A 27,845-nucleotide genomic window follows, 5' to 3' on the forward strand; every position below is an offset into this window, starting at 1 on the left:
CTTCATTAAATTCTGAATTTAGGTTTGTAAAAATTGCAAAAGTATATGAATTTGAGGGATTTAATACCATGAGCTTAAACACTCTCTCTTCCTCTCTTTGTTCCTCTCTTTGTTCCTCCCCTTCCACAGTTACACACCCACACAGATACTCCTATATTGCTCTCTTAAAGTTGGTTCTTTTTTGGTTTCTTGAATGTTGTACGCAAAATTTTATTGGCTTTGGGTTTTTAGATATCTTTGCATGCATTGTAACTGTTCTTCTAAGCTTCCACATGTCAAAATGCACTCTGCAATGAGAGCATTCCAGCTCACCTGCACATAGAGCTGGGGTGGGGGAGAGAGGGAGACGGAAAGTGAGAGACAGAGAGCAGTACTCTAGTGTTTTGAGTCAAAAGAAGGAAACAAGATTAGGGTTGTAATTGACTAAAAATTCAAAGAAAGATTTTGCCTTCACTTAGAGTAAAACAAACACAATTTGGAAAGAGAAAAAAACATTTGATCTAAGAAAAGATACCTGTTTTGAACTCTTTTTTGGTACTGTCTAGAATTTAGACTTTAAGAGGGGTCTTAGAGATCACGAGCTTGAGGAGGCTTCTTCCATCATCTTTTAGAAAGTAATTGTTTTAGGAAGGGATTAGATGAACTTAAATGGAAATATTGTTCAATTCAGTGAATTAGATGAACTTCTATGGGAATATTTTTCGTCCACGGAATTAGATGAACATGTATGGGAATATTGTTCAATTGGATTATTTATGGTATCTTCTTTTCATTTGAAGCTTTTGAATGTAGGTGCCCAAATTCAAAATTCAAAATTCAAAATTTTTTTCCCTGTCCCCTCGATCGGCCTGCCCTTCCAAAACTTGACAGTCCTTCCTGCCAGCTCAACCATCTCCATCAAATCCCCTGTCAATGCCGTTGGGATGTCATCTCAAAGCTTTGGAAACTACAAATTGTAGGCTTGATTTGAATCCTGGTCAAATCTCCTTTGACAATCACCAAACCTGAAGCATCCAGCCTTATCTTCAGGAGGCTTCCCCATTTCTAGAAGTGTCTCGTACCTTGACACCGTCTGCCATGGGGAGCCACGTGCCACCCAGTCTTCTAAAAACCCCCCCTCTGTTGACACCTGGTAACCCCCTTTACCGCCACCTGTTCCCTCCCTCGTTGAACCTCCCTTGTGTCTTCCTCGTCCCAACCAGTTGGCTGCCTTGGAAACTGAAGGCAATCAACTCACTCTGACCTTACATCAAGTCCTTGCGGATAGCCTCAAAGATCGATGCGCTCCTCTGTCAAGTCACCTAGATAACTCTAACCGGGTGCCACTCGATGATCTGATCCACGACACGGAACGACGTCTCATGTGGAATCATGAGGTGCCCGAACCTTTATTCCAAAATTCCCCTCCTGACATCTGGCAACTTCAATTCACTTCTTCGGGTCCACACGCTCTGTCAACCAACCACTTCTATATCTACCCGAACCACTTCCCTTTTGTGCCTCACACCGCTCGCCATCATGAAGCCAAACACGCCTCTCCCAGCCGAACTCTCTGTTGCCGAATCCTCCCGGTCCATCGCCACTACCCAACAATCTACAACCCTGATTTAGTACATCTACATCTGGCAACAGAGTAAATCCCAACCCAAAAAGCTACACCGACCAAATCCTATGAGTCTACTACACTCCCCATCGGCTCTCAATCTGCTCCTGCTTTTGGGTGACCATCCCTCTCCTCCCCAGTGAGTGATCTTGGCAGTTTATTGAGGCCATTCAGCCTGAAAAGCATCGATACCCACCTCATGGATGGGCTAAGATGATGGAGCTCGCCGTGGAGTTTGGCAAAATCTACAATGGCCGGCTGAATAACGATGAGGAGATTGCACCAATGCCCCAACTTTCCCCTCAATGATCATCCTTTCTTGGAACATTTAGGGAATCGGCTCGCGCTCCAAATGTGCTACAGTCAAATCTATCATTTCTAATTGTAAACCTTCTATTATAATTTTTCAATAAACAAAAGCACAATCTCTTGATGACTCTATCATTCATGACCTCTGGTACTCTCTGGACCCGGGGTGGACCGTTATTAATGTTGTTGGTCACACCAACGGTATCCTCATTGTTTGGAACTCCAACACTGTTGAAGCCACTCTCACTATCCCGGTTACGCAATTCTGTGATCTTTTCTGGGTTACACTTGGGCCCTTGCTGGTATCTATGGCCCCACTTGCCACCATGACAAGCCAACTTTTGGGATGAGCTCCTCCACCTCGTCCTGCTTTGGTACCTTCCCTGGCTCCTCGGTGGGGACTTCAATGCCATTCGTCTCTGTTGTGAGAAGTCCCATCCATCCACAAGAATCACCTCCACTATGAGGGCCTTCGCTGACCTTATCGGCTGCCTTGAATTCTCGGAAATCCCACTCTCTAGGAAAGAGTTCACCTGGTCAAATGCGCAGTCCCCCTCGATACTCTCCAAGCTTGATAGATTCCTCGCCAACTCGGACTGGCTCCAAGTGTACGGTAATACTTCTGGCCACATCCTCAATCGTGCTTGCTCGGATCACTGGCCAATCCAAATAAACACTCGTCCCCCCTCCTGGGGCCGCTCTCCTTTCTGGTTCAAGAACTGCTGGTTTCAAGATCGGAGTTTTTCTTCAAACCTCGGTAGCTAGTGGTAATCAATACCAACTAACCTAAATCCTGGTTGGGCTCTCCCACACAAACTGAAGGCTCTGAAAGCTAAGATTCGCCTCTGGTTAAACAACTGCCTAGGATTCATGTTTTTGTTGTGTGATGGTCCCCTAGGATTTGCTTAAACTTAATTTTGACGGAATTTCTAAAGGTAATACTGTGCGGCCCATAGGGGGAGGTGTTTTTAGAGATAATTCAGGCATGTCCTTTATGTTTTCTCTATTCCCTTATTTTTTTTTTAACTTTTTAGAGGCAGAATTTCACACTCTTCTCCATGGTTTGAGGCTCTATAAGCAATTCTTACAGCTCCCCTTGTAATTGTAGGAGATTCTTTGATTACATCCACCATGGTGGTTACTTCTTGTGTCTATGATGAGATTCGTCTCTTTATATGGGTGTGGTCTTTGTGGGCATTCATGTTTTATGAAGTGCTAGCTGTATTGCAGATTCTCTAACACAGCTGGGGGTTGGTTTACACGATATTATTGTGGGTGATTAATTCCCTTTAGATATGGGATGAGTCTTTTCTTTGGGTTGCTTCATGACCTTAATTTGTACTCATGTAATTTTTCTCTTTAATTGAATATCTCACTTTATTAAAACAAAAGAAGTTGAGGTATTTTGGTTGTTTGGAGACATGTAATTAGAAGTGCAAACTCCATGGAAGATTCTCTTGCTATGCATGGAGTTTCTCTAGAGAATGTTGTTGTGAGTGTTCCTTTCCTCTAGATACAGGTTGAATTGTTTGTTTTTTGTTTTGAAGGGCTCTCTTTGTTGCTGCCCTTATTTTTTCTTTCGTATATTCTTCTCTGGATGAAGTTCTCATCTTTTTGAAGAAAAAATTGTCACATGTATGCAACATGTCTTTGGAAATTTTTGGAACTGGAGTCCACTTGCGTGGTCTGAATAGTTGGTATGAATCATAGTTCAAATATTTCTCTTGAGCTATTCTATGTATTGTTTACCTGAGACATGAATAAATATCGGATGATGCAGAAAGTTATTAGACCAAAATATGCTCACTTTTAGAACCACAGAACTTGACACCTATATTTATAGTATTGCTTTTTTTTTTTTTTCCTTTTCTTGGTGACCCCCGCCTCCCCTGTGACCATTAAGCCAAAGGCCCAAGTCAATAACTGCAGAATTTCTGTTACTTAAGAATTCTTATTACATGCTAACAAAAAAGAATAACACTGCAGTTAATTCAGTGTAGAATTTTGTTCATGTGGTGGTGCTCTATTGGTTAAAGTGTTGAAATATGCCACAAAACTAAAGAAGGCAGTGAAGAAATAGATCTTGTTCTCTCTTCTCTTTAATCCTTCCCATTTGCCTTGTTTTAGAAAGGAATTATGCATCTTTTGAAGTCTTGTTTCACTTGTCGTTTTGTTGCTTTGCATTTGGTATGAATGCTTAGCAACTGGCTAGAATTGAGTAACAAAATAGAGGAAGAGGACTAAATTGACAAGAGGAAAAAAGTAGTAACCGGCAAAATTAACTAGAAGGAAGCTACCTTCTCTATTTAATTTATTTCTAAGCGACTAAAGAGATTTTATGAAGCAATAAGGCTCCTGGGCTAGATAGACAATTGACTACTATCCCACCTGAGAAGGTGTTATGAATTGGAAGACAATGCAACTAGTCTTATGTGCATATCTGTTAATGGACAAAGTGTTGAACGAGACTCTGTTAGTGTTTCTTATGGCAAACTGAGATCCAGTTCAAGGTTCCCTTTTTTTGGCACTCTTTTCTTACTGTAGTGTAACAGTTGGGTTTTAGCAATGTGTAATCTCAGAGTAGTGACTGACAACTTGGTTTCACAGTTTAAGTTGGATGAAGAAGAAAGTTCTGCTCTGCGAGACCGGCTGCTCCCACTTATCATTGGACTGCTCAGAACGGTGAGCTCCTATTTACTTGATCACCAAAACTTTGTCTTGTTAAAAAATTAAAAGATGAGAGAAAGAGATGGTAAGAGGTTCCTGAATGTATATTAGCTTAATGTGGTTGAAAGAACCGTGAGTATTACAGAATTTTGATTTACTATTGGGGCATGCATATGCAATTATATCTTTATTTTCATCTTAATTTTTTTCCTTTTCTTTTCTTCTCTTTTCTCTGGGAAGTGAGGTTCTTGATGGGTTTAACTGTTTATTATTTGTCTATCATTCTCTCAGGCAAGACTGCCTTCAGTATTGAGGATTTACCGTGATACTCTTGTCGCTGACATGAAGACCGCAATTAAGAACACAGTTGCAGAGTTGCTACCAATTTTGGTGGCACGGCCAGTAGATCCGGATTTTGCAGCTGGGGAACGAGCAGAGTTAGATGGTAAGAACATAACTGTTCTCTCTCTCTCTCTCTCTCCCTCTTCTCTCTCTCAAGTCATCTTGATCATGAATCAGGTACTGGTTTGTCACTCGCCAGCAAGCTAAGGAGCCTTTCATCTGAGGGCTTTGTCCAACTATTGGTTGCTATATTCAAGATTGTGCAGGTAAGTAGTGTTTGTGATTTTTATTTTATTTATAAAGAAATTAGAAAGAAGGTTAACTTTTCAGAACCATCCATTTCATGGTACTGGCTCTGGTAAAAGTTCTTCTTGTCTGGGATGAGATTGACCAGATGTGACAGCTGATACTGAACTACTGCTAATATTGTTAATCCTGTGGAACCATTAAGTGTCCTTTGGACATAGATTTTGAGTGGCGGTTGGGGAGAGAGTGCTTAGGGCCTTTGTTTATCTTTAGTCCTGTCTCAGTCTGTAGGTAGATCAAAGTCGGTTGGTCTCTCAGTTCAGTGCAAGTGACTCATAGATGAAACCTTTGTTCCTCTTTCAATACTTTTTCTTGGCTTTCTTCTCTCTGTAAAACCTATTATATATTTCCCTGTCAGCTAATTTCCTTTCAACGCTGCTAAAAGCTGAGGAAGGAAGAGATACAGAAATCTTTTTAGATGTTCTTCTATATTGGGGTGCTACAGTAGTTTGCTTTCAGCTATTGATGGTGTTAGTGGATCCCTTGTCATGCATAGGAAATTCCCAGAATCAAATAGTTAGATAATGAGCAGCTTTGTTTACTGTGGCCTTTGTCTTCTAGAGAAATCACAGATATTCAAGACATGTAGCCTAAATTAATTTGATTGCATGTGCCAGATTAATTAACTTGATAGTTGCTGTTTTGGTCATCAGGGAGTGACCTGTTAAGAGCTTTTCACTTGGAATCATATCCTTCTCTACGTGGCTTTCATCATTTTATCCCATTGAAGGATATTTGTCTTCTCTATTTGATAAAATCTTCACTCTTAGATTTTAGCCATTGCAGTAGTGGTGTTTTGTTAGTAGAAATGTGAAAGCTTATCTATTTAGGATGGTGTGTCTGAGATTGGTCAATTTTTCAATGTCAAGTTGTTGTTTTCATTAATTGGAGCAATGCATGGGAACAACGGATGATTGATGAGGAACTTTTTTTTGTTTGAAAATGATGAAATTTTATTGCAACAAACAAGCCAAAACAACAAAATCAAGGGAGCACTATTCTAACAACAAGAGATTGGAGGGAGGCTCCCTGCTTAGCAAACATATCAACAAAAGTTTTTGCTGATCTAGGAACATGAGACCAATTGCACAAAATTGAGGATACAATATCAGAAATTTCATAAGAAAACATTCCAATGGGGCCAATGTGGATCAAAAGAGGAAGAACACTAGCTGGTCACCACCTTAGAGTCACCTTCAATGAAAAGTGGACCATTGAGGTGATCATGATAAGATGAGTTCTTGGAGAAAGGCAAAGAGCTTAGTGGCAGTAGAACTAGTGATCCCTAAATGGCTTGAGTAAGAAGTGAGAGGGCTGCCATCCGCATTACTGGATACTCCACCAAATCCAGCTTTGCCTGGATTGCCAAGGCATTACATTAAAGTTTTAAGGGTGCCCGGTTGAGGAGGCTGCCATTCATTCAACATAGGGTGTTTGGGAGGAGCAAACATTTGAGCCACAACCTGCCAATCGGTACGTGTTGAAGAGCAGGTAAGGAAGAGTCTCACATGACTCTCACAACAAAAAGTCTTACAGAGCCAAAATTATTATAGGAGGCCTCACAAAAGAGTCTTAGTTCAAAAGGTGTTTTATTTATGTTAGTCTTCTATGTATGTTCAGTTGTTTAATTATTCTAGGACTTGTCTTTTAGTGTTTAACTTTGGGTGTAACTGGGATAATGGTAGTCTAATTGTAATTGGATTCTACTTGTTTCGTCTATTATAAACAAAGGCTCGTGTACTCAAATTATATCAAGTCAATGAAGTTTTTTTCTATTCCAGAAATTCAACATGGTATCAGGGTAGGTTTTGTGAGTTGACTCAGTCAATCCAGAAAGATAATGTGATCCTTTTCTGATCTTCATCTCAAATAGTTTAGGTTTATATTCTATTTTTTTTCTTTATGTCATGTTTCGATACTCGTTGTTTTCTTGCTGTTCGTACTTCTATACTGAGATTTTCATATTACAAATTATACATTGACGGAAAGATCTCCAAGTTGACTTTCCAACGCAAAAAGAATTTTGGCAATCGAAGTTTTTTACAAAGAGAAATTGATATTTGAAGTAGCAAATGTCAGACTGCAAGAGAGTTTCGAGTAGCAACAAAACGCTTCAACTTTTGACCCATTTATGCCATCAAGAACAAGACTTTATATGAAGATTTATATGTCAAAAGAAAGATCTATAAGTCTATTTTCTACCTTATCAAACCAATTCTCAATCTGAGTTTTCAAGAGGGAGATCAATTTCGCAAGCATCAATGGTCATGCTGGCCAAAGAAGAAAGAGTACTTAGTTCGCCAGATTACAGAGTTCAAAATCTACCAGATTCTTTTTCTCAAAAGAAGTATATTTTATGAAGATATATTTTACTTGGATGAAAGGTATCAAAGTCTAGTTTCAAAAGGAGAAAATTTCATGTCAATCTGATCTATATTTAAGGAGATATTCACATTGGAATCAACACAGGTCAAGGTACAGAATGAAGAGAATGAAGAGGTCATAAAAGATTCAAGAACGAATCTTTTTATGTCAAATTAGATATCAAATTAAAGCTTTTTGAGTATAGTTTCTTAAGCAACAAACCGTTTGTGATTTTGAGCTATATTTTGGGAGATATTGATATTAGAAGTACCAAAGGTCAGTTCTGCCGAAAATCTCTTCTTTCCTATTTCCTCTCTTATTATCTCTCCAGGCATTGACATGAATTGAGTTTCCTTCTCCTAAAATCTGAGTTTTTAGCCAAATTTGTCTTCTAATTAGAGAGTTTTGGTCCTACTTAATCACTCCATGATGTGCTCATTCAAGATATGCAATATCTTGCATCAGTGTTGTTTTCAAGTTTTTTGTTTTTGTACTTGGTTGTATATCTCCCGCATAGTTAACTCCGAAATATAGTGGTCACCCACAAAAAAGTTATACTTGGTCAAATTTGTTCAGTTGTTTCATTACTACTGTTACAATCTCCATATTAAGGTGGTAGTTATTTTCTCTTCCTTTAATTCTCTATTACCTTTTACTTGGTAGCCTTTCTCCTACCATCCTTTTTTTTACTCTCGTTTACCCTCTTTTTGGCCAACCCTTTGGTGCATTGCTTTGGTTGGTCTTTTTTTTATGGGTGTTTTTAAGTCCAGTAACAATTTTTTATTGGTACCCTTGGGTTTCTATCTTTGTCTTGTTAGTGACAAGCATACCCACTTTATTGATTATTGTCACTATTTTTGTTCGAATGCCTTTGAGGTTGATTTTGACTTATGTTTTTATCACCCATTTTTTGCTTTTTGAGGGTCTATGTCTGGTTCCGTACTTATCCTTGGGGACACCTTGATGGAGGAGATCATTATTACAACTATTTTATTTGTTTCAAGTTGGGAACATTGCCATTACCTTCTAGCTTGAGGGAGAGAATAGAAGGAGAAATATGGGGATGAGATTGGAAGTTGAGTGCTGCAGTGGTTGCACCTCCCTCTGAATTCCACGTTTGAGAAGTAGTATAATCTATAATGAAGAATTCTACATGTTGTGGTAAGTTTTATGTGACCAAAATAATCAAGAAAGGGGGAGAACAAAGATGGAAGTTTTTACATCTATGAAGAATTTTTTCAATTAAGAAGATTGAAGACCAAGAATCTTTTTCATAGCAAGTTGAAGTTATAAACTCTAGCTTGAGGGAGAGTGTTGAAGAGTAGGTATGGACACATGATTTTCACAACAAGAAGTCTTACAGAGCCAGAATTATTATAGAAGGAGGTCTCACAGAAGAGTCTCAGTTTAAAGATGTTTTAGTTATGTTAGTCTTCTATTTATGTTCAGTTGTTTAATTGTTCTAGGACTTTATCTTTTAGTGTTTAACTTTGGATGTAATTAGGATAAGGGCAGTTTAATCGTAATTGAATTCTACTTGTTTCCTCTATTATAAATAAAGACTCGTGTACTCAAATTACATCAAGTCATTGAAGTTTTTCTCTTTTTCAGAAATTTAACAGTACGAAGAAGAACATGATTTAAACAGTCAAACTCTTTCTTTGTGTCAAGCCACGAAGAATCCACGCTACTAATTCTGAAATTAAATCTCCGATTGTTCTTTTCTTTCTAAAGGCACCAAGGAATATAAGCAAGACATGTTGAGACAAGAATTTTTTCCAACTTATGAATTGTTGACTGTAAGGATCTTGTTGAGGCAGACACTCTAGAGAAAGAACTTGATTTTATGTGGGGGCCAAGAGGTGGCAAACAATAGCAACATCATGTTCGCTATCCACCTGTTGATGTGCAAATAAGTTGATGATATAGAAAAAATTGCCACTTTCCCCTAGCATCCAATTCATCTGGTCATTTACATGCCCATAGATTCTCACAGATTCAATGTCATTGATTAGGCGACAAACAACAAGAGTCTCATCGTCATTTAGCCCATGCCAGCCTCCTACCTGGGATTACCTCTCTTGGATAGCCAACCTCTCAAGCAACTTTGAATTCCCGTCATTGAAAGACTTGAAAAAGGACTTGCCACTTGGAGATGACGCCTTCTTGTCACAGCTGGGCGTCTTGTTCTTCTCAATTCTTGCCTCGCGGGGATGCCCCACTACTTCCTCTCTTTCATTCATTGCCCATTGGTGGTTTGTCACCAGATTGACGCTCTCAAGCCTCACTTTCTTTGGTGAGGGGCTTTGGTTGGCTTCAAATACCACCTAGTTAAATGGAATGATATCTGCTAACCAAAACTCATGGGTGGCCTTGGCATTCTTCGCACCAAGGATATGAATCATGCCTTCATTCTCAAGTGGTTTTGGAAATACAACATGGAACCTAAATCCATTTGGCGCCCTATGCTTGCCGCTAATATAAATTGGCGCTTGACTTGGTGGATCACTGGTGGAAGGCGCCCCAACCTCTCTCTCTTGTGACATGCTTTTTTCTTCTTCTCAATTTCTTCGGGAAAGGAATTCGTTTCTTTGCCGACAATGGAACTATGTTGAAATTCTGGTCTAATATGGTGGTGTGGTCGAGGACCTATTTCCTCCACTTATCCAATTCTCAACTTGATTAGCTCTTGTCCTCTTGCCTTAGTCGCAGACTTCTGGTCCCCTCCCGATGATTGGAATTACCGCTTTTGTTGAGGACTTAATGATGTGGAGGCAACAATGGTCTCTGCCTTATCCTTGGATTTACAACAAATTAATCTTTGGCCTCACATTAGGGATAAGATTGTATAGCACAACGAAGACAATGACACCATTATTTCATCATCATACAATCTCATCAGAGGATGGTCCACTGCCTCTCCCCCCGATGAGGTATCCTTTATCTGGAAGCTGGTGGCCCCTCTCAAGATCCTTTTCTTCCTCCTGTGTGCCACCCAAGATAAGATCCTCACAACCACTAATCTTCACAAAAGACGAAACAATATGCCATGTATCTTATGCCCCTTCTGCAATGCTGTTGAGGAAACAACTTGCCACCTTCTTTTGCATTTGTCGCTTCGCCTGGACAGTTTGGACCAACATCCTCCGCCGAACCAGGATCCAGCTCTGCATGTCAAACAATCTCCTTGACACCTAAAGATACCTCGGTGGTGCTCCCTTTCCTACCCTTGGTAAGCTCATCCTGTCCTCTTGTTGCGGCCACATCCCTTGGGCTCTTTGGAAAGAATAGAACTAGAGACGTTTCAATTTCAGAACCAGTAGTGTCGACATGGTGTCCAGTAGTATCATCAACCTTGTTTGCCACTTGGCTATCCACCAAAAAGGAGTTCAACTCGATTGGTTTTCCCCTTCGCCTCATTTAGAAAGAAATCGCCAATTTATATCATTGTGGACGCTCACCCATTAATCTTGCCTGGACTCCTCCTCTAGGTATTCTCAAGTTTAACTTTGATGGGAGTGCACGTGGTTGTCCCGGAATTGCAGGTTATGGGAGTGTCTTACGCAATGCTGAAAGCCATATATCCTCATCACCTACTTGGGGCCAATGGGTCTAGCTGACTCCATGGAGGCAGAATTATTCGCTCTATTGCATGGACTTATCATCTTCAAGAAATACCTCTCCAACCCCCTCATCATTGAGGGCGATTGACCCGTCTCCTCCCTCCCTTGAAGACATTGGAATGTATTCAACAAATTTTTTGATATACTTTCTCCTTTTGACTTTTTTGGACCATGTACCGAGGTCAACTGACTCCCTAGCTGATTCTCTTGCTAAAGATGGAGCCTCCCTCCAATCCCTTGTTGTAAAGGGAGTGCCCTATTAAGTCGGTTTGTATTCTTTCTCTTGAATAAATTATCATTTCACTAAAAAAAAAAATCGCTAACTAGTAACGAGTCATTGATCGAAAAGCTGGAAGCAGGAAGAATATAGATCTCCAAATTGGGGACAAACTGTGATGTCTCCTACCAGTGGTTCACCAAACATCCTCCAATTGAAGCTTTGTAGCAACCATGGGCCGACAGTCAAACATAGGTAGACCGAGGTAGGTGGCAAGAGGGTTGGCTAGAGAACAACCCAAGTAGTCAGCCATGGAATGAAGCACATGTGGATCAATATGATATCCTAGTAGAGTAGTCTTGCACAAGTTGATCTTCTGCCTAGAGGTAAGCTCAAATAGACCAAGAAGAGCTTTAATCTTCTTAATTTGGTCAAAGGTGCCTTCCCCAAAATATGTAGTGTCATTGGTGAACTAAAACAAAGGAATATCAAACTCAGCTTGAGGAGCAATTGCACTAAGCCATCCCAAGTTCTTCGCCGAGTAGATCATAGAGGATAGATACTCAACAATAAAGTTGAAGAGAAGTGGGGATATGGGGTCTCCTTGCCGCGTGCCTCTAGTATTGCTGAAGAAACCACAAACGGTGCCATTGAGGAGTGAGTAGGATGCTGAAGAGATGCAGCTATTGATCAAAGATCTCCAACACTTTCGAATCCCATATGCCCCATGATGTCATCCCAAAGCATCTAGTTGACTCGATCGAAGGTTTTCTCAAGGTCAAGTTTCAAAACAAATCGATGCAATCTAGACCGCTTAAAATAGTCTAGGATTTCATGAGTAGGCAGAATCAAGTATGCATCGCCACTTCACAAAAGCACTTTGTCTTGAATGAATTGCCATTGCAAGAATAGCCTTGAGTGGATGGGCAAGTAGACGAGCAATGATTTTGTACGAGCTGGGCACAAAGCTGATTGACCGGAAATCACTAGTGTTCTTCACGTTTGCTGTTTTGGAGATAAGGGCAATGAGAGAGGTGTCAATGCTTCGAAATGATATGCCCCAATTGTAGAAGTTGTGTGCTATAGATAAGATATTATCCTTGATTATCAACCAACTTTGCTTATAGAATTCACCTTTGTAGCCGTTTGGCCCAAGCGCACGGTCATTAGGCATGCCTAGAACAGCAGCCTCCACCTCTTTTGGTAGAGAATGGCAGCTCAAGAAGCACAACTGCTGAGGGAGAGATCGTTGAGAGATGGATTTCTTGGAGCTTTGGTATGTCAAAGCGTTTCTCCTAGTAAAGAGCTGCATAAAAACTCACTGGAGCATTAGTTATTGAGGGTCTATCTGACGTTACTTCGTTATTGGCGCATAACAAAGTAATTCGGTTAGTCCTCCTCCTTGTTGAAGCAACTGCATGGAAGAATTTTGCATTAGCATCTCCCTTAGCCAGCCATTTAAATCGTGCTCGCTGCTTCCATTGCACTCGCTCACAGTAAACAAGCAATTCAAATGTGTTTTGGAGAGAATTTTTTTTGTAAAACTCAATGGAGGTAAGGCACGAGTGAAGTGGTTGAATGCAACAACAAGAATTAGACTAGCAAAAGAGATTGAAGTGATGAAGATGAAGAGAGGTGGACATTGGTGCTTTGTAGGAGAAGAATGCCAGAAGGGAAGAATCAAATGAGAAAGGGCCAATCCGCTACAATGGCAAAGAGTTTCTTTTGGGATTAGAGGTGCTCTCTATTAAGAGAGATGAGAGGAAGAAAGAATGCAGGAGAGTGGGCAATTAGAAATCGCCACAAATATGGAGATTGCAGTCGAGGGACTTGCTGAGGACTGGCACCCGTGTCTTGAGGGCAAGGAGAGGCTCGAGTTGGTTGTGGACTAGTGTGAGGACGATGGCTGGACTGTCATGGCGAGGAAGGAGGAGGCTACCCATCGTGCATCAGCCAGGTCAAGACTCTTCCGATATGAAGCCACAATGCTGAAGATGGATGAACTGCAAGAAACTCTGTCAAGATTATTGTCAGCAATGGTGCAAAGTTTTCCATTGTCAAGATTCCTTATTCCATTTAAAGGCTCTTCCTGTTGTAGTCACAATCCATCTTCCATGGCAATAACATCCACACCCGATCCAAGGAAATTTGGGAGGGGAACCTGCAATTCATCCTTTAACTGTTTTATTACAAAACGACTGAATGCAAGATCATGCATCTTTGGGAAGGAAGGTCCTTGGCTGTATCTACAATCCGAAAGCAATGATGGATGACTTTGATTGGCATAACCTCACTAGCACCCTAGAGATATTTTTGGGAGCCGAACTTGCTCTCCCTCCACCTGTTGAGAACCATCACCACCCTACCAAGCAAACACACACCACCACCACCCCCGTATCCGATCACCACGGCCTGGGTCACACCTATCCAAACCGTCCTTGTCTTTGAACAATCGAAATTCCCCTTTCCCCCAATTGCCTTGCTGATGGTCGAGCCGCCTTAGCTAACAAATTGGTACCTCTATCTGCTGAAACCTCCATAAACGTTGTAAAATGAGACGAGAGAAGATATTGATGGAGGAAGAAAGGAAGAAGAGAGAGATGGTAAGGAAAAGAGGGCTCGGTGAGAGGCAACTTGATTTGGGGGGGGGGGGGGGGGGGGGTTGGTGAAGTTTACCTTCGTCTCTATTTTGTTAGCCTCTTAAGATGTACATAAGAATGTACATCTTACATAGGGACATGTACATAAGAGCCAAAAAACAGCCTCTAAAATAATCTGAAAATTATGTACTAACTATCCTAACTCCATACTATAAATCTGTGACCTCTTGGCTACATCATCACAGATTTATCACCACTATGAAATGACTCCAGTACTCTCCCTCAAGCTGGGGCGAATATATCCAACAAGCCCAGCCTGGTCCCATGTTCTCTCGGCTGCCAATAACTTAGCAGATAGTTAGCTAATGAGAGCTCTGGCATATAAGTTAGCTAAAGAGGGCTTCTATCTTCAACATCATGTTGTGAATATTGTTCCCCCCTTTACCTTGTTGTAGCCCTTTGGTTTTTTTTTTTTTTTTTTTTTGTACAATTTTCACCATTTTAAAAAAAAATCACTATTAAGAAAACTAATGTGAAAATTATCTCAAGAACAAAACTTCAGGGGACAGAATATGTAGTTATGGAATTTGTATTGCTCAATATATTTAGACAAACCTGATCCTTGTTTAGTGGTAATTTAGGTCAAGTTTGCCAAAGCAATTGTAGCCTCTGGGATGGCCAAATCAATCACCTTTCACTTGACAATCTAAACAAAGAGTAAGCAGCCATATTTGGGCATAAGTCAAATATGGCCTTGATTTCAAATTATCTACGTGGTTTTAACATTGGGTGTAAGTATTAGCTGGATGATTTCAATGTTCTGGAATGATTGTAATCTAAGTATGACATAATGTAATTTTTCTTCTTTTAGTGAATGCAGGCACATTTGGTTCATGCTGCTGAAGTTAAGAAGGTCATTGAGTGGATCATGGGAAGTCTTGATGGCTACTATGCAGCCGGTGAAACTGTTACTACAACTGGTGCTGTTTATGTTGAAGAGACCTCCAGTCATGTGAGTCCATATCTGCCTTACTTTCTTCAAAAGAATGCCAGTAGGTTCCCTTTGGTTCAGGGAAAGATGAATGAGGCAGCTGCCAGTCCCACTATGCCGAAGAATTTCCGGTAATCTCATTTCTAATTTTTTCCTGTTCACTTATTCTGTTAAACAACAATTGGTTTTCCATGTTATTCTAGATGATATTCTTGAATGAGATAGCTTAGGTCTTGTGTTGCATATAATTTTTTGTGTCTGCTAGTGTTGGTTTTATTTATTTTTCTTTTTTTGTTGAATGACATGTTGATTAGTAAAAGAAAGAGGCACAAGATAAAATATATTTTTTTATTTTTGTGAAGAAGATCCTATCAAGAGGAATGGTCTTCACATTGAAGGGGTTTGTCAATTGTCATCTCAGCCTTTGAGAACTATTTGGTGCTTTCTTCACTTGTTTGATAAGATGAAGATTTGAGTTGGCTTTTGACCATCTTGTCAGCTCACATGCCCTAGAGTGCCAACAGCCTTTCTAATGCCTTATCTAGAAGTGGGTTCAGATTGGTTGCAATGAAATAAGTGCGCAACACAAGCAACAGTTGTTCAGAGCTCATGGAAATGATGTAGCAAGGAGTTATGTGGCCTGTCGGATGACTCCCCAATTGAAAAAATTCGGCGTTAGTGGATATGAGTTATGTTGGCTGCATCTTCGACACTTATGAATTTGCAGTTGAATTTTCTATTCTTCCTCCTTCCAGATGCCTCATGGGGTTTTAGCTAAGTAGGCCAAGAGGATAATTTTTCCTGGCTTTGAAATGTGGGTGGCGAGAATCATTCTGCAGGTTTCAAGAAGATCATTCGGAAGGTAGAGTTGAAGGCCAATATGGTTGAGCGAGTGTCCAAACTCTCCAAGAATAGGGATAGTGGAGAAGGAGATGGGGGGCTGTTTCATCAATACCATTGCGGAGATGACAAAGTGTGCAAGAGGTGAAATTACCCCTCTTCCTTAGATTACCCACCGTAAGAATTTTTTGAGAAGAGCACACCAAAGGACAAAACAAACCTTTAAAGGCCCAGATAGACGCTAGACAATATCAGCTCCATGTGGTTTGGTATTTCTCGTCCAACCATTGAGGGCATTGTAGGCTGAGGTAACTGAAAAAAAGCAATTGTCTTCGTGTCTCCAAATAATCTTATCCTAAGCATGGCTACAAATTTTAGTTGGTTGTCTTCTAAAAGATTGGAGACAAGCTGAGTCTCTGAGTCATTTAATCCTTGTCGGAAATGAAAGTTCCAGAAATCATTAGAAGTCTTCAACTTTTAACTATAGTGACATTTTTTTTTTTTGAAATAGTGCTGATTTATATTAAAAGGCTCAAAAGAGCAAGATTACAAGGAGGGGGAACCATCCTAAACAATGAGAGATTGTTGGGAGGTTCCAAATTTAGTTAGCCTATCAACCACAAAATTGGCTGACCTAGGAATGTGATTCCAAGTATAAGAAAAGGAAGATACAATATCTGTAATTGGCCAATGCCGCCAAGGGGGGAGGCTGAATTAGAGCACCAGCTGATGACCACTTGTGAGTCCCTCTCAATTAGCAGCTTCCCTTGTAGTCGGTCTTTGAAAATCTTCAACCCAAAATGAAGAGCATTCATAGAATCTGCGATGCCAACTAGCCCAGCATAGGAAAGAATAGTCTTCTCCACTATGATTCCTGAGTACCTACCCCCCCCCCCCCCCCCCCCAATCCCAGAGCACTACCGTCGAAATTCAGCATAATGCAATCACTAGGGGGAGGCTCCTACTCAGCCATGATCGGAATCTTCTGGGGAAGACACCAATTCCATCAAAGGGAGCAACAATGGCATTTTGGCAAGAGCTTATTTTCATCGGAGTGTCGTATCTATCGTAAAGGGGGCTTTGGCAGTCCACCAGTCATTCCAAAAGAGCCGTTTTGTCCCCTTGCTACCATAGAATCGAACTCCATTCTCAAAAATTGGGAGGAGGGGGTAGAGAGATCGCCAAAAATTGGGAGGAAGGGGGGAGAATTTCTGACGTCGTCCACCAGCAGTCCACCAAGGCTTAGTGCACCCAAGTTTGACAACAATCATGGGTCACCAAATAGTGTTTGGAGAAAAGTTGAACTTCCATATCCATTTGAGTAGGAGTGCTTTATTCATATCATGTGTAAGCCGAATCCCCAAACCACCAAGAGATTTAGGCTTGCAAACATTATTCCATCCTACTAGGTGTTATTTGTAGTCACCACTCGAGCCTCGCCACAAAAATCTTCTTCTTAACATTTCAATTTGTTGGCAAACAGCCGCAAGACAAGGCATGAAGGATAGGAAATAGTTCGGTATTCAGAATACATGGGTTGAGAAGCACAAATCTCCCAACCATAGATAGAAGGCACCCTCTCCATGTGGCAAGATGCCTTTCCAAGTTTTCAATCAAAGCATAGGATGCACACTTCACTTGAACCAGCCATACTTTTTTTTTGAGGGAAAGTGTGTGAATATTCAATAAAATAGAGAAAAAATATACAACCTACTAGGGAGGGCCGACCTCCACAACAAGGCATATGATGCACACTTCACCTGAACCAACCATACTAGCAGAATAGTATCACAAAACAGCACAATTTCACTTTCCAAACAATTGTGTTGACCAAGTATGCGGACCCCACCTAAAAAAATTAGGGTTAGGGCAACAGTATGATATGTGCACTTCAAACAACTTCAAACAACCACGACAATTGCGATTTCGGAGAAATTAATCCCAAAAACCCTTTAATTAGGTTGACATCAGCCTAGAACGAGATGACACAATCACTGGGCTAGGCAGGGCTAGCACACATTCCAAGTGTTAAAAAAAACCCACGTGTGTAGGGGTGGCATGACTAGTAAATAAGGAGAATTTCCTTAGATATGGCATAAAATTGTAAATATGTAAGTTGGTGTATGTCCTTTTATGTTTTTTTTCCTTTTGAAGCCTGTAGCCATAAGGGCATTGTAATCATTGTAAACACCTTCCCACAACTATAAATACAGCCTCAAGGCATGGGATCGAGTATTCAAGCCTCTTCCTCTTAGCTCAAATTCTTCCTTACACCTCTCTCACTCTCTTCCTCTTCTTTCTCTCTTTTGGTTTCTTCTCTCCACTCTTCCAAGAGTTAGAGTTCTTCTTTTCTCTCCTTCCCTTGAGATCTTTTGTGTTGATGTGTTGACCCTAGAAATCAACACGAAGAAAAGCTCAATAAACCCTCATACGACAATTAAATTCCAGAGAACTGCTCAATAAGTAGCTAGGGTATGGCAGAGAAAGAAAAGAGAAAAAATGATTTTTTACCAACCAGTCACCAAAAAACTTGAAAGATCTCTCTTCTAGAAGTTCATCTCTTAAAAAATGAATGCCACTAAGAAAAAAAGGACTCCCAGATGCGATCTGTTGTTCGGATACCATGAAAAAGTGAAGATTTGAGTGAAATAAGAGAGAAATAGAGAGGGAGAGAGGAGACTTGAGAAAAACTCAAAAACAGAGTTCATCAGGGGTTGTGCTCAACCTCCTTCTTTATTTAATGATTGGTTTAGGAGAATTACAAAAATGCCCTTCTTACACTTAAACCACTTAACTTCTTGTATCTTCTATTCTGCATATCCTATGTACATGAAACTTGGACTATAGACATAACTAAACATGCAGAACAAAATAACATAGAAATAGAAAACATATGCTAAGGTGAAATGACCAAAATGCCCTTGAGTAGAATTTCTAACAGGAAGTTTGCAGTGAACTGTAGTATTTATTCTCTGGCGAGAATACAAAGCTTGGTGTTACCATTGATTCTTTTGGGCTTGGATTGTGATGCAACTTAAAGTTGGAATCTGGTTGTGAATGAATTCAGCAAACAAAATTAAAATTGCTCTTGAATTTTATTAATTTCAATCTAAAAAATAAAGTCAAATCGGTACTCTCCTATACCAGATAATCATTTCCTGGAACTGAGTTGTTATTAAAACACAGCTATAGACTTTCTGATTCAAGTTACTAACTAACATAACGCTTTCACTGGAGTAAGCTGACTAATTAAATTTCAGCTTTGACTTTCTAAACCAGGCATAGAGAAAATCCCAGCAACTACATAGGAAAGACTTACTATCAATGGACTTCTTAATATAAACAATCTACTAAAATAAAACCTGCTAACTATAGACTTTCTCCAATATGACTTTCCTTAAAAACAATGCTGGTTTGAAAAATTAGCTTCACCGCTGCATTGACATTCCAAGTACTGGCTTTCCAAAAATAGAAATACTAAAATAATATTTCTGAGAAGCTTTCTTCCCTTTCCTCGAGTATGTCTTCCCATAAAATTTGCCCGTATTTGCTCTGCATCACATTGGTTTTGGAAAATTTCTTATTGATGTTTTTTATGCCTTTTGTCTTATTATCACTGTGAAGACAATGGATGGGATGTGGAATTTTTACTACTCTTTCTATTTTCCTTTATTTTCTTCTTGCTATGTTGGAATGTCTATCATTTTAGCATCCTTAATGTAATTATTGATGACAGTGCTGATGTATTGAGAGAAAACACAGAAGCTATATTCGCTGCTTGTGATGCTGCCCACGGTAGGTGGGCTAAGCTCCTTGGTGTTCGTGCTCTTCTTCATCCTAAGTTAAGACTACAGGAATTTGTGAGCATTTATAACCTAACTCAAGATTTCCAGGCTACTACAGAGAAGGTAATCTCATTGTCAAACTAAAATACATTTGGTCATATAAACATGAAGTGTCTAGCTCACTTGGCAAAGTGTTATTGTAGATTGGTGGAAGATCAGGATTTAGCATACGAGGAACCCTGCAATCACAGTCAAAAGCGTTCCTGGAGTTCCAACATGAAACTCGAGTGAGTTAGTTGTCTTTGATAATTTCACATGCCTAGATTAATGATGCAATTTCACCTGAGCTGCCATTGTCGGAGCTAAACATGCCAGTCTCTGTTAAAAGATCAACAGTCTGATGACCTGGCACATCCAATTAGTGGTCCAAGAGTAATCTGAATGCTCATCTTTTTCTCTTTTCTTTCTGCTGATTGCTAGTTGGATGATTTGTAGTATTTAAGCAGTGTGCTTATGCATGATTGGCAGTCTCTTGTTGAATGCACCTGATAAATGGTCCATATCCAGATATGGAGGTTCTTAATCTTACATAGGCATAATTGCTTTGCATACTGACAGTATGTCATGGGGTTTTTGGTAGATGACGAAGATCAAGGCAGTTCTTGATCAAGAAACGTGGGTTTCGGTAGAAGTTCCTGATGAATTTCAAGGGATTGTTGAATGGCTTACTGCTGAAGCTTCAACTAATGGGCGCTTTGCGGATGCCCATACTACTGCAGCACTTTCCAATGATATTGGATGGGCCCCAACAAATAATGATGTTTCTGCAGATAACTCAATTGGCCAACCTAAACAAGTTAAGCCATCTTCTGTTAAGAAAGATGGTAATAACATTATTGAGCCTGGAAAATCTACATCACTGACTCTTATGTGTCGAGGTGTCTGTTATCACATGGTAAACTGGTTAGTTTTCTTCACACTGAACTTATTAAGTTGAATGTTGTTTATGTTTGTTATCTAATTATTTTTGTCATTGTTTTTTTTTGTTTGATTTGAACTTGATACTTCTGAGTCCACACTACAGTGCACCATGCTTGCCTTAGTTGAGAACCACCTTTGAATCTCCTTCCAGTTGAAGCAGGCCATTGAAGGACCTTTCTAGATAATCACTGCCAAGAAATCCATTTCAGTCATTTTTGAACCAACTACTACCCAAAAGGGGCAGAGATGGTTCAGCCAGTTGTGTAGCCTTATCATATTTAAACAATTTATAAGCATCCCACCAGGTTGGGTCACTAGAGCCCCTGCCAAATTTGAGCTCAAATTCTTCCGATGAAATAAAGAATACATTAAATACATCGAATAGTATGCAAGATAACGTCGCCAAGCATCCCTCTTCTTTCTCCCTTTCCTCTTTCTGTCGCCGATGTCCACAACCATCACCGTAAACCAGTCCTCCACCGTCCAACACATCGTCGACAACACCCAAAGTCGACGCCTTCGTCACGCCGTAGAAAATACCCATAGAAGCCGCTGAGAAGCTCGTCGCTGTTGTCGCCGGCTGCCATCACCAAAGTTGAACCTCCGGACGCTGTCCGTCGCCACCGCCATCGCCCACTGCCCTCTCCTGAGCCGACTCCCCAATGCACCCTTCCCTTTTGACCTCGCCATCGAGCTGCTGATTAATCAGGAGCTTGGGAAGGAGAAGGCGCCCAAACGTGCAAATTTTGCACGTGTGAGCGAGAGTAAGTGAAGCACGTGTGAAAAAAGTGGGTTTATAAAAAAACAAAGCATTATAAAAAATAAAAGAAAAACGCTTCCGCTCGAAGACTGCTTGCTTGCTGTTTAGCTCCAGCTCATTGCCTATTTTACCTACGTCGAATCGGCCCGTTCTAGATCGGTTTACGAGGTGACGTCGTTCCTACCCCTCTTTGGTATTCCACTATTTGTTTTAAATTGCATCAAGTATCTATTTTGTGCTGGTAGCTAGCTTTTTCATTATTAAGGCCTACTTGAGCTGAATTCAACCTCGAGACCCGTGCCCAAAAAAGAAAAAAAAAATTATTTGGTTGATTGTACCATCTCTGTGCGGTTAATCTTTGGTGTTAATTTTAAAGCTCAGCTTGTAGGTACAATTGTTATGGGCTCATAACCCACTGTTCTTGGGGTTAAGTACCTATGTCTTCCGCTCCTAACAGGCCGGTCTTTTGGGTAGTATTGGCTAGGTGCTTAACATTTGGTATCAGAGCTAGCGCTTCGACACGAGTTCGAATCCCAGCGTGGGCGATCGCGAATCCCAGCGTGGGCGATCGCGAATCCCAGATGCAAGCAACCATCCTCGTCGCGCTGTGTTAAGCAGCCGGGACGTCGGCTTTTGAAGGTGGGTGTGATGTTATGGACTCATAACCCACTAGTCCTGGGGTTAAGTACCTATGCTTTCTGGTCCTAACAGGCCGGTCTTTTGGGTAGTATTGGCTAGGTGCTTAACAACAATCTACATCATTGCTAAGGATTAACCCTTTCTTTACTTTAGTGGTGTCTGCACTCTTAATTTGTTGATTTGAATCTTGACTAGTCACCAACAAAGTAATAAATAATTAACTAAAATATGCATTGAGTTTGTTTGGGATTTACTTGCTAGGATCCACTAGTACATGCATTTGCGTAGTGGTAACGTCATGTCAGGTGTTACTTCATCTTCAGTTGTAGACAACAAAGATGACACACTCAAGCAAATCCTAGAACAGTTAGGCACCATAAATGATAGGCTCACTGCCCTAGAAGTCGATCCTCAAAAGGGAAAAGTCTTGTAGAAGTTAGGTCTCCTAGGGGTTATGACAGTGAAGATGGGGAGTTTGCTTTACGCGTCCTCACATATTCGCCTGTTCTAGGAACCACACACCCTATATCCCCTGCCACGAAGGGTCTAAAGACAAAATGTTGAAACATATAAAGGTCGAGGCCCCTACATTTGATGGTCGCTTAGGCCCCTGGGTATTCTCCTCATGGGTTCGTGAGATAGACAATTTTTTAGTGGTACGAGCTTTCTGAGAATAGAAAAGTTAGGTTCGCGAAAATGAAATTAACAGACACCACTCAACTTTTTTGAGAAAACATTAAGAAGGATATCATGAGAAGACGCGAACTTCCTATTACCCATTGGGAGGAAATGAAACTCAAAAGTCCAAATTAAATATCTTCCTCTCCTATAGGAGCACTCTTTTGGACTAGTGCTCAATCTTAGGCAGGGAAATAAGTCGGTTGCCAAATACTTTATTCAATTTAATGAGTTTTGGATGTGGTGTTATGTCATGGAAGATGAGGTGATTACTTTGAGCAGGTTCCGAAAAGGCCTGAACGATGACCTTAGGTGAGAGATGATGCTTTGGGGTGTCACTACAATGGAGGATGCTTATGCATTTGCGCATAATTACGAGTTGGCCTCCAAGTTTCATCCAACACGTGGGTTAGACGCCTGTACAACTTCTTCTAGGTGTCCCGCTATTAGTCCTCCAACCACAGGAAAGTCAATTTTAGGGGCTCCCCCTCAAAGACTGAATCGCAATGTGGACCTCCCTACATCATAGGCAGGGAATGAAATGTCAAAATTCAATTTGAGGATTCAGTGTCACAAGTGTCGAGGATTTGGGCACGTCGCATCTAATTGTAGCACTCAGATCCTTCTTATCGAGGATCAGGAGTACTCATAGGAAGAACAGGAAAATGTGGAGTACGAGCCTGACCACGCCAACTTTGATCTCTTAGATGAGGCAGGTGAGGAAAGCACAACCACTCTGAATTGTGTTAGGCCTTCTCACACTCTCATCCACAGACTGGATATTGTTTGGTATGTGCTGACTCAGCCCAAGGAGTCTGATGATTGGCGTCAGACTACTATCCTTCACACTTACATCAAGTGTGGAGGGAAAGGCTGCAAATTCATCATTGATAGCGGTAATTGAATCAATGCCGTCTCATCCCACACTATTGCCTGCCTTGGCCTTAAGAGTGTTCGACATCCTAGACCTTATCAAGTTTCATGGGTCGCTGACACTTCCATTTCAGTTGAGGGTAGATGTCTCGTTCTCATTCAATTCCTCTTCCATTTCAGTTGAGGGTAGATGTCTCGTTCTCATTCAATTCCTCGAATACAAGGAGGACATCTGGTGTGATGTAATTACTATGGATGTGGGTCATATCATTTTGGGTAGGTTCTGGTTGTATGATCGAAATGTTACCATTTATGAGCGCTCTAATATTTGCTGCTTCTTGTTCAAAGGAAAGACCATCCACCTTAAATCACTGCCACCAAAACCTGTTACGCAAGGTAAAGCAAAATTGAGCTCTCAAAAGATAACCTTGCATTTCATGAATCCCATATATTTGGAAATACTACATGAGTCTGCAGTTTTTGTAGTGGAGCTCACGAAGTACCCATGAATTCCTCAATTGACTCCCCAACAGAGGTTTGAGTCCATTTATAGGTATTCCAAAATGTCTTTCCCAAAGGAGCTTCTAGAGACTCTGCCACCTATGCGTGACATCCAACATGTCATAGATTTGGTATTGGGAGCTATATTGCCAAACTTACCGCACTATTGGATGAATCCTACCGAGCAAGGAGCATGACAATGGCAGGTGAATAAGCTCCTCCAAAAGGAATTCATCAATGAGAGCTTCAGTCCTTGTGCAGTACTGACCCTACTCACATCGAAGAAGGATAACACTTGGCAAATGTGTGTGGACAGTAGGGCCATCAATAAAATCACCACGAAATATCGGTTCCCGATTCCCCGGTTGGATGACATGATAGATATGTTGATGGGTGCCACTATAGTTTCAAATATAAACCTCAAAAGTTGTTACCATCACATTTGTATCCACCCAGGAGACGAATGAAAGACAACCTTCAAAACAAAAGATGGGTTGTATGAATGGATGGTCATGCCATTCGTACTATCGAATGCACCTAGCACTTTTATCCGCATGATGACGCAAGTGTTTCGACCATTCCTTGGCAAGTCCTTAGTGGTATATTTTGATGATATCCTCATTTACAGCCAGACCAAAGACCAATACCTTGACCATCTCCACCAAGTTCGCCACGCGCTTCGGAAGGAGAAGTTTTATGCCAATCTCCATAAATGTTCATTCCTGACTCATCAAGTGGTTTTCTTGGGTTTTGTGTTGCATCACTACCGACCCCGAGAAGGTGAAAGCCATCATTGAGTGGCCAAAACCATCTACTCTCCATGAGTTTTGCAGTTTTCATGGTCTTGCCACTTTCTTCCTATGATTTATTAGGGGATTCAACGCCATCATGTCCCCAATCATTGATTGCATGGAGAAAGGGAAGTTCTTGTGGTCGAAAGCTGCCTCTCATGCTTTTCAAGAAATCAAGAAACGTATGACAAAGGCACCTGTTATGAGATTACCTGACTCCTCTAAGGTCTTTGAGGTAGAATGCGACACATTAGGTATAGGCATAGGAGTGCTTAGTTAGGAGTGACATCTAGTTGCGTATTTTAGTAAAAAACTTAATGCCGCCAAACAAAAGCACTCAATCTATAATAAGGAGTTCTATGCGGTGGTTCAAGCCTTACGTTACTTGCGTCACTATCTACTCTTGCAAGAATTTGTCCCGTACTCTGACCACGAGGCCTTTCGCTACCTCAACTCCCAAAAGAAACTCAATCACAGGCATGGTTGGTGGATCGAGTACTTGTATGAGTATTCGTTTGTTTTTTTTTAAACAGTGATGATTTTATTACGAAGCAAAGCAAGAGAATACATCAAGGGAGGCCTCCCCTTACAACATGAGAATGTAGGGAGGGACCCAATTTAGTATACGAATCAACAGCCGAATTGGCTGAGCAAGAACATAAGACCAAGTACAAGAGGTTGTGGAAACAATGTCCATAATATCAAGAAAAAACTGCCAGTGATGCCACGGGGGGAAAGAGGCAGTGGAACACCACACTAGTTGATGATGACTTTGGAGTCTCCCTCCACAATAAGCGGACCTTTGAAGTGACCCTGGAAAATGCGAAGCCCGTGGAGGAAACCAGAGAGCTTAGCAATGGTCGAGTTTGCAACGCCGAGAGGACCAGAGTAAGAAATAATAGTTGTGCCTCCAGGATAAAAAAAACATCCCACCAATGCCAGCCAATCCCGAATTCCCAAAAGTGTCGTCGTCAAAGTTAAGCTTATAATAGCCGGTGACAACAACCCGATTGGGCGCAGAGGGAATGGACATATGAGCAATAATCATCTAGTAGGTGCAGGAAGGGGCACAAGAGAGGCAGACAAATTCTTTTCGAGTGCGAATCCAAGTGGAGATGAGGCTCGTAGTAGTGCAGATCACCTCAACGACAGTGCAAAGCACGGTTAAACCATCTGGAGTTCCTCTTTGTCCAGAGGCACCGAGGGATGTAAGCAATGCAAGCAGCTAACAGGAGCTTACTGAGGTTGGAGAGATGAGTCCCAGATGAGTAGCGGCACATGGTGATCAGGTCAAGGGGGATGCAGAAATTGAGGCCCATGTTGTCAACCATAGAAGTCCAGACCTGCCAAGCGAAAGCACAGTGGAGGAGAAGGTGGTTGATAGTCTCGGCTTCCACCCCATAGAAGGGGCAGAGAGGATCAAGAGTAGTGTTTCCATGCCTAATAAGATTGTCAATAGTGAGAATTTTGTTGCGGCAAACACTCCAGAGGAAAATTTTCACCTTGGGAGGAGCCAAGAGCCGCCAAGCAAAGGCGGCTGAGTGAGGGGCAGGAGGCTGGGTCCAACCCATAAGATGACGATAGGCCGAGGAGACCGAGAAGCACCTGCTGTCATCTGGAAGCTAGATCAGTCGGTCAGTCACCAAAGGGTGGACCTTAACACTGCCAAGACCATCAATCATGTCACACACAGATATGGCCTCCACGTCAGTAAAGCCACGTCCCAGAAAGAGATCCCAAGAGTCATTCTCCCATGCATCAGAGACTGAGAGGTCACGATAGGAGGTGATCTGAAGAAGAGCCGGGTAGGAAGAGGCAAGAGGGCTATCGCTCGACCACCAATCCGTCCAAAAACGAAAGCTGGAGCCATTCCCAACAAAGAACCGAATAGCATCACGGAATGTGGAAAATAGATGGAACATGTCCTTCCAGATAGGTGAGAGGTGACGTCTGTTGCCATTAGAGATCCATCTATCACCAAGACACCGAAGCTTGGAGGCCACCATTGGTTTCCAGGAGGCTCCCAAGGGGGAGTTGAGTTTCTGGAACCACTTGAGTAACAAGGACTGTCCCATCTCTTTGGTGCGTCTAATCCCAAGCCCGCCCAAAGACTTCGAGATACAAACATCGTCCCAACTGACAAGATGGTAACGGAACCCATTCCTAGTGCCACGCCACAAGAAGCCTCTTGATCGTGTCAATGCGCCAGCTGATGGAGGCGGGGTAGGGTAGGAATGAGAGAAAATAGTTGGGAATACCCACAAGGCACGAATTGAGAAGAGTCAGTCTATCCACCTTAGAGAGCATCCTACCCTTCCAAGTAGAGAGTCGCCGCTCAATTACCATGGCCTATAATCTCATTCGGGGCCGACAATCAGTAAGAGGAAGGCTTAGGTAGTGAGAAGGCTCAATATGATATCCCATGATGGTCGTCTTTCCCTTGTTAACCTTCTGACCAGAAGTGATCTCAAATAGGCCAAGAACGGCCTTAATGTTGTGGACCTGATCAAGCGTGCCAGCACCGAAGCAGATAGTGTCGTCTGCAAAGTGGAGTAAATATCAAAGCAAATCTGGTCAGAAACGGCTTCAAGCCAACAAATACTGCGAGCAAAGTAGAACATAGATGGCATGTACTCAACAATAATGTTGAAGAGAGGAGCATTTGTATGTCCTTAAGCATAAATTAGTGGCTGATACATTTTAAAAAAGAAAATAAAATAAAGTGGCTGATGCCCTAAGCCGTAGAATTACCCTATTGTCCACCATGAGCACTCGGGTTACAAGCTTTGAGAAGCTCATAGATGAGTACCCTTCATGTCCCGACTTCGATAGCATTTATATTGAACTGTGGAAGGCACTGCATTGTACATTTGATGACTATCACATTTAGAATGGTTATCTATTTCGGTCCAACAAGTTATGCGTTCCCCACATGTCAATACAAGACTTCTTAATTTGGAAAACTCATGCAAGGG

At 41.3% G+C, this 27,845-nt stretch overlaps 1 protein-coding gene across 3 annotated transcripts in view; it reads left to right on the plus strand.

Moving 5' to 3' along the window:
- LOC137944215 (vacuolar protein sorting-associated protein 54, chloroplastic) overlaps positions 1 to 27,845 on the plus strand; it is a 65,447-nt gene that overhangs the window by 15,960 nt on the left and 21,642 nt on the right. For all 3 annotated transcript variants that reach the window (XM_068789800.1, XM_068789798.1, XM_068789801.1), the window contains exons 5-11: positions 4,520 to 4,594; positions 4,871 to 5,024; positions 5,099 to 5,187; positions 14,912 to 15,153; positions 19,599 to 19,770; positions 19,851 to 19,934; positions 20,288 to 20,610. In XM_068789800.1, coding sequence (XP_068645901.1) covers positions 4,520 to 4,594; positions 4,871 to 5,024; positions 5,099 to 5,187; positions 14,912 to 15,153; positions 19,599 to 19,770; positions 19,851 to 19,934; positions 20,288 to 20,610 — 1,139 coding nt within the window. The remainder of the gene's footprint in view (positions 1 to 4,519; positions 4,595 to 4,870; positions 5,025 to 5,098; positions 5,188 to 14,911; positions 15,154 to 19,598; positions 19,771 to 19,850; positions 19,935 to 20,287; positions 20,611 to 27,845) is intronic.

This window comes from Aristolochia californica, unplaced genomic scaffold, assembly GCF_029961685.1.
Source record: "Aristolochia californica isolate CCGP_79_NKW_82.1479 unplaced genomic scaffold, dmAriCali1.0.hap1 SCAF_11, whole genome shotgun sequence".
Lineage (NCBI taxonomy): Eukaryota > Viridiplantae > Streptophyta > Magnoliopsida > Piperales > Aristolochiaceae > Aristolochia > Aristolochia californica.